The sequence below is a fragment of the Antennarius striatus genome, chromosome 1 (assembly GCF_040054535.1).
Source record: "Antennarius striatus isolate MH-2024 chromosome 1, ASM4005453v1, whole genome shotgun sequence".
Lineage (NCBI taxonomy): Eukaryota > Metazoa > Chordata > Actinopteri > Lophiiformes > Antennariidae > Antennarius > Antennarius striatus.
The window spans coordinates 18,697,350-18,712,598 of NC_090776.1; the positions used below are offsets into that span (position 1 = coordinate 18,697,350).

The 15,249-nt window shown below is 48.0% G+C and overlaps 2 protein-coding genes across 2 annotated transcripts; one reads left to right on the forward strand and one right to left on the reverse strand.

The window, feature by feature from the left end:
- Window positions 1-2,108: 2,108 nt before the first annotated feature.
- On the reverse strand, window positions 2,109-14,771 carry adgrg1 (adhesion G protein-coupled receptor G1). Its single transcript, XM_068322051.1, has 15 exons — window positions 14,385-14,771; window positions 9,996-10,062; window positions 9,270-9,526; window positions 8,974-9,160; window positions 8,651-8,696; window positions 8,332-8,446; window positions 6,967-7,089; window positions 6,732-6,848; window positions 5,491-5,533; window positions 5,309-5,415; window positions 5,089-5,204; window positions 3,535-3,797; window positions 3,362-3,461; window positions 3,013-3,287; window positions 2,109-2,932 (listed from the first exon to the last, which is right to left on the reverse strand). The coding sequence occupies exons 2-15, from the start codon at window positions 10,051-10,053 to the stop codon at window positions 2,811-2,813; spliced, it is 1,929 nt and encodes a 642-aa protein (XP_068178152.1). The 5' UTR covers window positions 10,054-10,062; window positions 14,385-14,771; the 3' UTR covers window positions 2,109-2,810.
- Window positions 10,861-11,866, forward strand: LOC137593138 (uncharacterized). Its single transcript, XM_068311807.1, has 2 exons — window positions 10,861-10,890; window positions 11,138-11,866. The coding sequence occupies exons 1-2, from the start codon at window positions 10,861-10,863 to the stop codon at window positions 11,864-11,866; spliced, it is 759 nt and encodes a 252-aa protein (XP_068167908.1).
- Window positions 14,772-15,249: the final 478 nt, after the last annotated feature.

Here is a 15,249-nt window from a genome sequence, read left to right on the forward strand (position 1 = left end):
TGGGGGCTGCCATTTTACCCCACCCCCACCCCACCCCACCCCACACACACCTACACACACACACACACACACACACACACACACACACACACACACACACACACACACACACACACACACACACACACACACACACACACCACTGCGAACGCCGTGTTCGCCATCAGATGTCGGTTCTGCCAGAAACTGTACATCAGGGAAACCAAAAATGCCATATTTTTACCTATTAAACAGCACTTTTATGTTATGAATAGAGGAGCAGGAACGAACGTTTTATACAACCATTTTAAAGTCCACGGACCCCCCAACTCCCTCAAACCCCCCCAGAGCCTGGGGATCGAGAACGACAGCCGCTTGATCTGGACACGATGGAACCCCACGGGCTGAATGACTAAACTAAACACTTATTATATTTAATTTTAACTTTTTTAGGTCCAACATTATTTAACACCCAATTAAATGTTTCCCCATATCCCAAAACAACCCAATTCCCTCTGAAAACTCTTTCACCCCCCGTTTTTTTTCTGTTTCTAACTTATTTTTGTTTTTTATTTACATCTTCTCCCCATATTTCCTTTATTTAACATTTCATTATTATTAACTTATTAATTATTTTGATTTATTTCGTCCATTCTATTTATTACATTTCCAGCCTCCATAGAAATATACAAGTGATTTTTTTTCCAGACTGTGTGTTATGCATGTTATTTTATTATTTATTAACACTAAAAGTTGTTTGGGGTGACGTTTCCTTGTTTTTATGATGTGTCTCCATTATTTATGGAATATTTTTGGATTTTATATGAAATAATTTTACTAACACCATTTTCCTATTTTATTCCACTTATATTTCTGTTTAAAGCACCTTCCCTTTTATTACAAAGAATAAATGAATTTATTTTTTAATTTTTAATTGATTTTTTCACGAATTCTCTATTTATTCTCTATTCTTATATTTATTGATAATAAGGACCAACCTTCTTTACACTCTTTTCCTTTTTTTAATGTGATAACAACAAACAATAAATCAATTATTAAATATGAATTTAATTACATATCATCAGACAATCTCTTTCAATTTAATGAATTTACCTTTTTTTTTTAAAGGTTAATAGCCCTTGTGGAGAACGAACTTAAGTGGTGTATGATTTCTATTTTACTGTGTGAATCATTTATTTAATTAATATAAATACCCTTCGTCTTTTGAATTATTGCTGTGAATTTTTACTGCATGCTTTATTTTATCTATTTATTATAATATTTTATTTACATGGCACTTAACTAGAGCACCTATTTGAGATGGATCATAATTCATGATTCATATCACTTTTTAAGTTATTCTTGTACTGGAAGAGATTTTTAACCTGATTAATACAGTAATTTATTGTTATTTATTTGTTTGTTTTTTTGTTTTATTTATTACCCCACCTCCATTCTTTCCTAACCTTAACCCTAATCCTAACGCTAACCCCCAACCCTAACCTAATCTTAACCCTAACCCTCATCCTATCTCTAACCCTAATCCTAACGCCTAACTCTAAACCTAACCCCAACCCCAACCCTAACCTAATCCTAACCCTCATCCTAACTCTAACACTAACCCTAATCCTAAACCTAACCTTAATCCTAACGCCTAACCCTGATCCTAATCCTAACCCTTACCCTAATCCTATGCCCTAACCCTAACCATAATCCTAACCCTAATCCTAATCCTAACCCCCAACCCTGTCCACGTAAATTTAAAACACTTTTGTGTCTCACGGAAGTCCGAGACCCAAAGAACGTAGCGCACTTCCGGATGCTGTCAGCCAATAGAATGCGCATATGGTATCACGTGACCACGTACTAACAATCCTCGATGAGGTGAAGTTGTGAGCATTGATGCGTTGATATGTGAGGGATCACTGACTGGATGAAAGACACCAGGTTGTGACGCAGTTCTCAAGATGTGAGAATATCCTCAGAATGTGTTTTTGTTCAGATGATGACGGTTCTCATTACAGAGATGAACGTAGAGCTTCCAGACACTGAAGGTGTGAATCGGTCAGGTGTGAGTGCTGCTGCCTCCGTCCACAAGCAGAACAACCATCCAGGTCCACACGTTTCACTCATGTAGACAAACTAGGATTTATTCACGCTTCTTACAAAAAAATCAAATACATACAATAATCGAATTTCACTAAGGAACATAACAAAGTGCAAATATCACAGTATCTGAAAAGCTACTTGTGTTTCTGCTGGAGGTGAGAGAAACACTTTGGTCACCAGTTTACGACCAGAACAGCTTAAAGGACAAAATAGAATTAAGGACAAAACAAACACAACTCACTGAGGTTTTAAACCAAAGGAAATTTAAAGTGCTACAAAAAAACTTAAAATCAGCTCTAAACAAAAACAGAATTACAAATAAAAAGCTTATCTGAGGTTCTGCAGAGCTTTAACTACAGTTCATCTCTTTTCTGAAAATGTAATGCAAAAAATCACGTCAGCATGTCAGCTGTTAAAACAGACCTACACGGGTCTGTTTCCCTCTGGAAAGCAGACCCATGTAGGTCTGGAGAATCCAGGGTCCAGACCCGTCCTGGTTCCTGAGTGATGAATCCGTGATGACCTCCAGCTGGTCGTCGGTTCGCCTCCCGCTCCACACAGTCTGCTGGAAAGAACAGGAAAGAACCTGCAGAACACGGTCCACCTCCACACGTGTGGGGCGATGGTCCCTGATGGGTGGAGGACGTGTGAGGCAATTGTCCCTGGTGGGTGGAGGACGTGTGGGGCGATGGTCCCTGATCGGTGGAGGACGTGTTCTGGTTCTAACTCTTCTCCTGCAGCATGTGCTGCCGGGCCGATCCAGTGCTGCTGCCGCTGCTGGCCACGCCCCCCGCCCGCCTCCGCATCCAGTCCAGGATGTAGAAGCGCAGCATCATGAAGAAGCCTGAGGGACAGACCCAGATCAGAGCTGAGACGCTGATGGACACTGGGGGGGACAGTAAACTATCTGTAATTCACACAGACCTTGAAAGGAGTTGAGGATGCAGGAGAAGAAGAGGACGAATTTGGAGAGAGGTCCAAAATCCAGGAAGGTCAGACCCCAGGTGGTCCCAAACAGACAGCTGAGGCCCCAGATGCTGAGGAACGCCACACGGTTCTGCCTCCACTCGTCCCGGGTTCGGATCTCCCTGTGGACCAGGAAGAGCATCACGGCGCCCGAGGCCACCAGGATGAACAGCAGCGTCATGTTGGTAAGGTAGTGGGCCAGCCACGCCCTGGAGGTGTCTTTCATCCAGCACCTGAAACAGCACAGGACTCAGGAAGGAGACACACCCAAAACAGGCCCGTTTCCTGTCCAGATAACGCTGCTTACATCAGGTAAGGGCTGGAGACGTCCTCGCACGGCAACACCTCCCGCAGGCCGTAGATGTCACCGACGGCAACCAGGACGATGACGGGACCAGCAGGGAGAACTGAAAGAGCGGCAAACACGTCAGGACAGCAGATGGGCGGTCCCACAGCAGGGGCGTTTCCTCAGTCACTCACTGAATCCCAGCACGTTCCACAGGTGGGGCCGGGGGGCGGGGCTGAACACCATGTAGACCAACCAGAACGTGTGGAACACCTCAATGCCCATCCAGGTTAAGGCGCTGAGAAGGGTGTAGTGGAGGACCGCCGCCACCCACACGCACACGCCGGCCCCGCCCACGTTGGCCAGAACCCCAGTGAAGAAGAAGAGCCCATTGAGGAGGACGAAGGAGACCGCCAAACCCAGGTGGATCGGGATGGACTGTTCCTTAGAACGCCGGCTGGAGGGGGAGGAGAGGAGGGGAGGGGAGGATAGTTTTGGTTTTCAAAGAAACATTTATTTAAATTAACTAAAACAACATAAAAAACACCACAGCAAATACAAAAACATCAGAGACCAAGCAAAAAAATTAATCAAAATCAAAACCAAAGAGTCTCCTTCCCATACAGAACATAAACCCCCCCAACACCCCATATACGACCGAAAATCTTCAAGTTTTCCGTCACGTTTCCGTCACTTCTGGCCACTGTGGAGGCCGTGGTGGAGAGGAGGACTCTTAACAAAGTTTTATCCATCATGGATAACCCCGCTCACCCTCTCCACCACACACTGGACAGACAGCGGAGCTCGTTCTCCAAGAGACTACTACAGCTCCGCTGTCGAACAGAAAGGTACAGGAGGTCATTCCTGCCACAAGCCATTGCGCTGTACAACAGCTCTGAAATATCCCACCACCAGTCTGATGTTTAGGTATGGCTTCACTAGGTCCTGTGTATGGCCACTGAGTGCCACACTTATTTATTTATCTATGATGAAACGATTTGTAACAGGCTTGGCCAGCTGCCCTCAGGGGAAGAATCTGGGGCAAAAAACCGGGCGCACCTCGTTCTGTTTGAAACTGTTACACACACCTCATAGAGGTCCTTCCTTTTTGCCTCATGAAATGGGGCCAGTTTGGGTGTCGTGAGGGTCAGGAGTTGGCCTCCTCCTTCCCTCCACTCCCCAACAGCCAGGGTTATCGACACTGGAGGGTAAACGTAACTACCATCTTCACTCCACTGACCGCAGAGGTCCCGGTCCGCTGTAAATCCCCTAAGGGAGGGCAGCACAGACTTTGTCCACCACTCTCGTGACCAGCCTGATGGAGATGATGCCACACTTCTCCCTTAGGGCATCCGCCGTCGTCCTCATCAGATGCCCCAGTTTGGTGCAGCCAGCCCCCCTAAGCTTGGCCAGCAAGCTAACAGATTGTGTGTCTCAGTTTTTAAAAAAAGCAGCTGCAGAGGAATCTTTGAGCCGTCTGGAGTCTGAAGGAGCCAATTTTACATTTAACATTAGTGGCCCCCTTCACTAAGCGGCAGGTAGAGTACTGGTGCTCGGACCCAAAGCCGGCTGGACCAGAAAATGTCCACAGCACTGTGTAAAATGTGTGTGTGTTTCCTGCAGGCAGTCCTGATGGTTGTAGCCCTACCTACGTAGGGCTACAACCTGCCTGCGTAGGGCTACAGCTTACCTGCGTAGGGCTACAGCCTGCCTGCGTAGGGCTACCTGTGTCTCTCGTGCGCCCTTACCTCTTCTTGCAGAGGAACACAACCAGCCCCAAGCAGCTGATGGTTGACAGGGCGCAGCCCAGGGATGTGATGCTGGTCAGGGCCACCAGGTGGCAGACTGGTCGCGGCTCCAGTTGCTGTGGGGACACAGAACAGACACCCGAGGGGTGTGTTGTTGGTTTGCTGCTCCTCTGTGAGAACAGTCACAGGTAGAGGTTGGATCCTAACGCTGATGCCTCACCACCAGGATGGAGAAGTAGGTCAGGTGGTTGCAGAGGCACTCGGTGAACCCGGGTCCGCCCTGACGGGTGTCACATCCGTCCGACACCCAGGTGACCTTCAAAGGATCTAAATCAAACGCCACAGTAAACACACATCATCACCTTACACCTGTTAAGGAACGGTGTTGGTCACAGTTCCCACCTGTCCTGGTGTCCCAGGAAACACAACGTCTGGTGAGAGGCTCCTGAAATCACAGGGAGAGGCGTTCACTGTGATGGTCACATGACTTTAAGGACACGGTCCGTGAGCATTTAAACTGGACCGTTAGCTTGTGCTAGCGTGGTACTAGCTAATTCAATACGAGAAACAATGAAAATACCCAACAGTTCATGAACACAACACAAGACCGAACAAAAACCAACATTTTCTTTTGTTAGAGCTAACACGACTGTCTGTCTCTCTGTCTGTCTGTCTTTCTCTCTATGTCTGTCTGCCTGTCTGTCTTTCTTTTGTCTGTTTGTCTCTCTTTCTCTCTCAAACAGCTGCCAGGATGGTTAAACGGTCGCCGGCCACAAACCCGGAGCCACTGAATAGCACACAGTACAAAGATAACAGCACAAAGGATGGACAGAGTGATTTGGTGAAGGCTGAAGGAGCCAGAGAGACAGCACCCAGGGTCGTAGAGTCTCTCCTAGTGAGGGACGAGGAGGAGGAGGATATTGTGATACACGAGGAATTATTACAGATAGCTCTTAGAAGGAAAAACACTAACACAAGAATGAATAAAGTGAAGAAAATAGCTAAAGAAACAGCTGAGACACCTCCAGATACAAGTAGCTCTGAGAACGAAAATGACAACAGTCTGAAAGGACTATAACAGAAAAATATGATCGCAAAAGATTTTTTAAAAATTCCTGCAAGACACAAAAGTTTCGAGGGCAAAAATAGAAAAATCTTTTCCTGACCTCGATATGTTTCTGGATAGCGTCAGCTTTTATATGAAAAGTAAAAACAAGAAGTGAACCAGTTTTTACAGACCAAGAGTTTTATAGATTGAAAAAAATAAGGAAAAAAGTAAAAGACATGATTGTAGAAGAGATGATTGTGGAGAACGGATAATTTTTCTTTCTTTCTTAATTCTGTCTGGTTTTTTTAGTTTGTTAAATGTTTAAAGGTTAGATGTTTCTTTGTTCAGAAATCGCACAGTACTATTGAAAATCTTCTTTACACGAATCTCTTTTGAATTTTGTGTCACCGAGATTATTTTGTAATTTGACTTTTATGAATAAACGTGATGATAAAAATCAAATCAAAATCTCTCTGTTTCTCTCTCTGTGTCTGTCTGTCTCTCTGTATGTCTTTCTGTCTGTCTCTCTCTCTGTCTGTTTATAAATGTCACCACGTTAACCACTCTGATGCTGACACACAGTACATAAACTTACAGGTATGACATCATGGTGAAAGCCTATCCTGATTGGCTCAGGCAGGTGGGTGATGACCTCATTCTCCACTGAGATTCCCACCACGTGGTCGAGGACCCTGGCCTGGTGGAGACCCTCCTGGACGACAGACATCAGTTCAGCGCTCCTGAATATTTTACCGTTTATTTTTTATTTGTATGGTGAACGGGGGGCGGGGCAAACAGCCCCTACGGGGGGCGGGGCAAACGGGCCCTACCTGGAACAGGGAGTTGTTTGTGAAGAAGGTGCACACCACCGTGTTGGCCTTTTTTGCTGCTCGTTTCAACGCTGGGGGGATCTGGATGGTGACACGAGACTCTGCTGACACACCTTCACTCACCTGACGAGAAAAACACATGCAGAACAAAGGATGACCACAGGGGGGCACCACACATTCAGTAGAGTTCATATGAATAATATATCAGAAATATATCAGTAATATGTCAGTAACATATCCAATCCAATCCAAACTTTATTTGTTGAGCACTTTACCACAACCGCAGTCGACCAGTAATTTATCAATAATATAGAGGTTAGGCTTAGGGTTAGGGGTTATGGTTCGGGGTTGGGGTTAGGGTTTGGGTTAGATGTTAGGGTAAGGGGTTAAGGGTTAAGGGTTAGGGGTTAGGGTTAGTGTTATGGGTTGGGGTTAGGTTTAGGGTTGGGGTTAGGGTTAGGGGTTAGGGGTTGGGGTTAGGTTTAGGGTTGGGGTTAGGGTTAGGGTTGGGTTAGGGGTTGGGGTTAGGGTTAGGGCTAGGGTTAGGGTTAGGGTTGGGGATAGGGTTGGGTTAGGGGTTAGGGCTAGGGTTAGGGTTAGGGGTTAGGGCTAGGGTTAGGGTTAGGGTTGGGGTTGGGGTTAGGGTTAGGGTTGGGGTTGGGGTTAGGGTTAGGGCTAGGGCTAGGGTTAGGGGTTGGGGTTAGGGCTAGGGTTAGGGCTAGGGTTAGGGTTGGGGGTTGGGTTAGGGGTTAGGGCTAGGGTTAGGGTTAGGGTTGGGGTTGGGGTTAGGGTTAGGGCTAGGGCTAGGGTTAGGGGTTGGGGTTAGGGTTAGGGCTAGGGTTAGGGTTGGGGTTAGGGCTAGGGTTAGGGGTTGGGGTTAGGGTTGGGGTTGGGGTTAGGGTTAGGGTTGGGGTTGGGGTTAGGGTTAGGGCTAGGGCTAGGGTTAGGGGTTGGGGTTAGGGCTAGGGTTAGGGCTAGGGTTAGGGTTGGGGTTAGGGCTAGGGTTAGGGGTTGGGGTTAGGGTTGGGGTTGGGGTTGGGGTTAGGGTTGGGGTTAGGGGTTGGGGATAGGGTTGGGTTAGGGTTAGGGGTTAGGGCTAGGGTTAGGGTTAGGGCTAGGGCTAGGGTTGGGGTTAGGGGTTGGGGTTAGGGTTAGGGCTAGGGTTGGGGTTGGGGTCGGGGTTAGGGTTAGGGTTAGGGCTAGGGCTAGGGTTAGGGCTAGGGTTGGGGTAAGGGGTTGGGGATAGGGTTGGGTTAGGGTTAGGGTTAGGGATTAGGGGTTGGTTGCAGTTGATGCTTCAGTGTCGGTCACGCGTGACCCCAGACAATTGAGTGTCTCGTGTGACGAAACTTTTGCGTGTCTTACGGATGACGTCACGTTGTAGCCTTGGAAGTCTTCCTTCATCTCTACCCCAGAGCTTTGAGCACAGGGATGCTGGACAACCGGCTCCGCCCACTGCCCCCCCAGGGCGTCCTGCAGTCTGGACACACGACCATGTATGGAGTTAAAAACGGGCCAATAGAATCAGATGCTTCTGTCACCCCACTGTTATACAGTATAGTGTTAGCCTAGTGCTAGCTTAGTGTCAGCTTAGTGCTAGCTCAGTGTTAGCTTAGCCCCTGTTTACTGCCAAACGCTTCCAAACACAGGCTTCAGAGGAGCGAAGAGAAGAGGAGGAAGTTACCTGTGGTGAGGGGCGGAGCTCTGGACCTGCTGATCACACAACGCTTCTGGAAGGAAACGAGAGTTCAGATGTGATGGAAACAAACCGTCAGCTTCACGTGATCACCTCTGGACCCCTGAACCCACTGGACAGGAGCTCCTCACAGAGGGTCCCATCAGTCTGTAGGCCTACAGATATCCTTCAGACAGCTTACGGACATTCAACAGATCACCTACAGACAGTCTACAGACGACCTACAGACATCCTACAGACAGCCTATAGACGACGTATAGACGTCCTACAGACGTCCTACAGACGATGACAGCCTACAGACCCCCCCTTACTGCAGTCGATGTAGGAGCCGTTGAACATGTAGGCCGTCAGCGTCTTGTGGGTGATGATGTCATCGTGGACGGTGGCGTTGCTGATGCCGTGGGGCCCCTGGGGGGCGTTGGGGCCGTGGGACAGGTGGGTGCAGCAGGAGCCCTGCAGGCTGGAGGGCCAGCACAGAGTCCTGACCCCCCCTCTGATCTGGAGGAACAGGAGAGCAGTGTGTGAGTCTGGTGGGATGTGTGATGGACGTGGTCAGATGCGGTCGGATGTGTGATGCATGTGTGATGGATGTGGTCGGATGCATCACCTGCAGCGTCAGCTGGTCCAGCAGCGGCTCCCAGTGCAGACAGAAGGGGGTCTCCTGCCGCGGGCCCCCGTCCAGCGTGAGGACCTCCGAGCGCCGGCAGCGGGCCGTGACCCGCCCCTCAATGGACATCAAGCTCCTATTGGCCGAGACGGAGACGCCGCTGCAGCCGGGGGCCACGCTGACCCGGAGGGTCAGGGGGTCGCTGCCATGACGCCACGTACCACAAAAACGCAGGTCGGTGTCGCTCGCCCCCTCACCTGGAGGAACACAGAGAGAGACGACCCGGTCTGAAGTCTGCACAGGTGTTCCACCTGTCTGTAGGGGCGGGGTCAGAACCACACAGCACACCTGTAGAGGGCGTCAGAGGACCACCTGATGGGTCTGGAGGTTTACACACACGTTTCCACCGCCACTGACATAAAACGTGAAGCGTGACTGAAACCTGTGGCGACTGGACGGTGTCCTGTGCCGCTGAGGCTTCTGGGAGTTTGACCTCAAAGGCTTCAGCTGCTCTTTTACTTCTCATTTTACTTCCTCTAAAGGTTTTTGATTCTTCACTCGGGGAACTAAAACTCAGGTCTGGATCCGTCCCTGACCCCCCACCGGTCTCAGAGAGACACCCACCCCCCTACCTGAAGGACAGGGACATTCACGAGACGTCCCTGAATGCACCAGCAGCACCGCCGGCAGCAGGGGGCGCTGCTGAGCCGGCCGGACGAGACTCACCGGAGCAGAAGAACCAGAGCAGAAGAACCGGCAGGGAGACGGGGGGAGGAGGAGCCATCAGGACTGCCTGCAGGAAACACATACACGTGTTACACACATTACACAGACACGTTACACACACTACACAGACACACACACACATGTTACACAGTGCTGTGGTTGACCTGAATATGACGAGACAGACAGGAAGTAGTTGAACCTCAGATGAAGGAGCGCAACAAGAGTTCAGTTATAACCTGTTAACTAACAGGTTTGTGTGTGTGTGTGTGTGTGTGTGTGTGTGTGTGTGTGTGTGTGTGTGTGTGTGTGTGTGTGTGTGTGTGTGTGTGTGTGTGTGTGTGTGTGTGTGTGTGTGTGTAAGCAGGGTGGGTCACCAACACCTCGTCCATCCAGTCCCTCCACCAACGCTGCTAGCTTTAGCTTTAGCTTTATTAGCGTCAGTGACATCACTCTGATTTATTGATGGAGCTACAAAATATTTTAGAAGTGCAATAAATAAATAAGTAAATAAATAAATAAGTAAATATATTCATTTTGAATTACAGGCTATTTTTTAAAAAAGCGTTGAAAAGTGTTTGACGTTTAAAGTAGAGAAAAGAGTTTAATAAATGTTTCAGTCGTTCTTTGGGTCTCTGGAGTTGCTCTGCTGTCAGCCCTCACACACTCACGTCTAGCACGCCAACCAGAGCGAACCCGTGTGAATTACAGCGAACCAGTGTGAACCGGTGTGAACCGGTGTGAACCCATGTGAACGGGTGTGAACCCATGTGAACCAGAGCAAACCCATGTGAACCGGTGTGAACCAGAGTGAACCCATGTGAACCAGTGTCAACCAGTGTGAACCAATATGAATCAGTGTGAACCAATGTGTATCAATGTGAACCAGTGTGAACCGGTGTGAAAGTGTCAACCAGTGTCAGCCAGAGTGAACCAGTGTGAACAGGTGTGAGTCAGTGTGAACTAGTGTGAACCAGTGTGAACCAGTGTGAACCAGTGTGAACTAGTGTGAACCAGTGTGAACCAGTGTGAACCGGTGTGACGTCACACATCTTAAAGTGTGTCGTTCAGCATTCGCACATCGGCCCATGTGAGGCCCGGACGATCAAACTGGACGATCAAACTGGACGATCAAACTGGACCAGTCTCCAGTGGACCCTCCAGTGAACCAGTCTCCAGTGGACCAGTCTCCAGTGGACCAGTCTCCAGTGGACCCTCCAGTGGACCCTCCAGTGGACCCTCCAGTGACCCAGTCTCCAGTGGATCAGACTCCAGTGAACCAGTCTCCAGTGGGCCCTCCAGTGACCCAGTCTCCAGTGGGCCATTCTCCAGTGGACCAGTCTCCAGTGGATCCTCCAGTGGACCAGTCTCCAGTGGACCAGTCTCCAGTGGACCCTCCAGTGGACCCTCCAGTGGACCCTCCAGTGACCCAGTCTCCAGTGGATCAGACTCCAGTGAACCAGTCTCCAGTGGACCCTCCAGTGACCCAGTCTCCAGTGGGCCATTCTCCAGTGGACCAGTCTCCAGTGGATCCTCCAGTGGACCAGTCTCCAGTGGACCAGTCTCCAGTGGGCCCTCCAGTGGACCCTCCAGTGACCCAGTCTCCAGTGGACCAGACTCCAGTGAACCAGTCTCCAGTGGGCCATTCTCCAGTGGACCAGTCTCCAGTGGATCCTCCAGTGGACCAGTCTCCAGTGGACCAGTCTCCAGTGGATCCTCCAGTGGACCAGTCTCCAGTGGACCCACGAGGGGGGGCAGACGGTTTTCTTTACCATGAGCTCCTTCAGACGGAGCTGCCCTCCTCAGACTTCCTGAACTCTGAACAGAAGGGGAATGGAACGCGGCCCATCCAGGGAGCATCTAGAACTCAGTAGAGGAACACGTCCACACGCTACACGCCCACAGATACAACAAAAAAAGGCCAAAGTCATCATGGGAAAAAACCCCAGGTCATCATGGGAAACTGAAACCTGCATCATCGACACGTCTGTGGTTTGAACACTTCCCTCTCTAAGCATTGTGGGAAACGCTGATAAGGTGATGAGACGGAACACACACACTCCTGCACACACTAGCACGCTACAGGAAGATCAGGCTCCGCCCACACACCAACACACCACCATCACATCTACAACACACACATCTACAACACACACGTGTCCTACACACTCGTCTACAACACACACGTATACAACACACACGTGTCCTACACACTCGTCTACAACACACACGTATACAACACACATGTCTAAAACATAAATATGTTGTGTATCTATATGTTGTGTGTCTATGTTTTGTGTGTCTATATGTTGTGTATCTACATGTTGTGTGTCTATATGTTGTTGTCTGTATTTTGTGTATCTCTATGTTGTGTAACTATGTGTTGTGTGTCTATATGTTGTGTATTTATGTGTTGTGTATCTATATGTTGTGTGTCTATGTGTTATGTATCTACACTGTATATGTTGTGTATCTATGTGTTGTGTAACTATGTGTTGTGTGTCTATATGTTGTGTATCTATGTGTTGTGTATCTATATGTTGTGTATCTATGTTGTGTATCTATATGTTGTGTATCTATGTTGTGTGTCTATATGTTGTGTATTTATGTGTTGTGTATCTATGTGTTGTGTATCTATGTGTTGTGTATCTATGTGTTGTGTATTTATGTGTTGTGTATTTATGTGTTGTGTATCTATGTGTTGTGTATTTATGTGTTGTGTATTTATGTGTTGTGTATCTATGTGTTGTGTATTTATGTGTTGTGTATCTATGTGTTGTGTATCTATGTGTTGTGTATCTATGTGTTGTGTATCTACATGTTGTGTATCTACTGTATACTGTATGTTGTGTATCTGTATCTCTGGTTGCTGCTGTTAGCAGCGTTAGCGTTAGCAGCTCTGGACCGGTGTTGATAGCATTGTGTCGCTTTCAGGGAAGCTAACTGACCTCCGGTGGAAAGAATTTATCTGTTGGCCTGAAAGGAGCCAACGACACGCCCACTGCCTGAGGCCACGCCCCCTCGGGCCCTTTGAATGGATTCTTTGTGGTCGCACCCTGGTGTGTGTGTGTGTGTGTGTGTGTGTGTGTGTGTGTGTGTGCGTGCGTGTGTGTGTGTGTGTGTGTGTGTGTGTGTGTGTGTGTGTGTGTGTGTGTGTGTGTGTGTGTGTGTGTGTGTGTGTGTGTGTGTGTGTGTGTGTGAGGAGCAGGTGGAACGCTGCAGATCTTTACTCTGTGGCGATGAATGAATCAATAAAATGACACAAGCAGCACATTATTAACCCCCCACACACACACACAAACACACACACACACACACACAAAATACCCTCCACGCACACAGACTGCGCCCCACACAAACACCCCCCCCCCCTACACACACACTGCCCCCCCGTCACAGACTTTCTTTGCTCTGTTGTGAAGTCAGCCAAAAGGACTCGTTTCCATGACAACTCACAAACACAAAGGTTTGAAAGGCTTCTTGTTGTGGACGTTGGTTCAAGTCCCGTCTGACGCTGCACCCCCCCCCCCCACGTGTTCCCAGTGCTGACAGGAACCCCCCCCCCCCATGTGTTCCAGTGCTGACAGCCGTTACCACAGTAAAGGGGAACAGACTAAATACAGTTAATGAATGACAGGTAATAAATTCATGGATTTGTTATTAACAAGTATGAATAGAGGAGTGTATTACTTTTTAAATTATCATTATTATCATTATCAATATTATTATTGTTGTTATTTGTAGTAGTTTTCATTCATTCATCCACTTTCTAAACCGCTACTTCTCGGGGTTCTGGAGTTTATCCTAGAGGACCTGGGTGTGAGGCAGGGTACACCCCAGACACGACGCCAGTGCAGTGCGGAGTCACATGATGACAAATACACACGCCCGCACGCACACGCACGCACGCACGCACGCACGCACGCACACACACACACACACACACACACCTACATGAGACCGGCCACCTGAGGCTCATGTTTCTGGAGTAGGGAGAACCCGGAGAGAACCCCCCCAGACACGGGGAGAACACACAAACTTCACACAGAGCGGGACTCGATCCCAGACTGACCACCTACTGACTACCGTGTATTTGTTCATTTAGTTTTAATTATTATTGGAACTAGTCCTGATGAACTAACTGTGACCACTCTGGCACAACAAGCTTTATTTATTCACTTGCTTAGTTAGTTATTTTAGTTTGTATACTGGTCTGACCCCCGAAGAAAAATTAAAAGCATTCCTTGTTATTATTATTATTATAAATAATATTATAAATATAATAATAATAATAATAATAATAATAATAATAATAATAATAATAATAATAATAATAATAATAATATTTTTGTTGTTGTTGTTGTTGTTGTCGGTAGTCGGTGTTCTCCTTACCGTTTCAGCCTCTCCGGGACTCGAACCCTCAAGGTCCAAACTTCACGCACCGTTTCTGGACCCCGGGAACCGAAACGGGATTCCGCCGACGCACCGGATCGACAACCTGCGCGCGTCTCACTGGATCGGTCAGTGTGAACCGGGTCAACCGGAGGAAGAACGGGAACCGGTTCCAAACGCCCCTCAAGCGGCTGAGGAGAGTTGTTAACGGAAAGCCCGGAACTTCACCGCGTTGCGCGACGGGTGTGATCCGTGAACCTGTCGGTCCGCGGGGACGAGAGGACGGCGCTGCTTCCGGTAACGGATTTCAAAACACACCACCGGAACAGAGACGGAACCGGTCACCGCTCACGGGGATAGCCGGTGTTCCGGTTCACGGACCGGCGGCGCTTCTGAGCGTGAGACCCGTGGGTGTGTGGGAGGGGGGACCTGGGGGGGGGTCTACAGGCCACCCCGGCTGCTGGGAGTTGTATGCTTTTATTTTGGATGTAACTCACTTCCTGTTTCCCTCTGTGTGCTGACTGATGGAGATCTGTCCAGAGGACAGGTCCAGTCCAATCTGTCTATAAAATTGTTAATAGTTCTCCTCTGTACAGCATTATCCTTACTAACATTAAAGAAAACAAAAGAAAAGATATTTATAGTTCAATTTATCATAAAGAATAATTTTACTAACATTATTTTTAGTCGATAACAGACGTTAACCATAATAACCATTTAATCATAAGATTTAAGTTAATCAATTTGCCGGAATTTAAAAAACAAACAAACCTTGTTTGAACTGTAAACATTTTTAACCGACTTATTGCTCCATTTGATACTGAAAAATAAAATGTAAAAGTAAGTAAAAGTAAAATCAATAAAT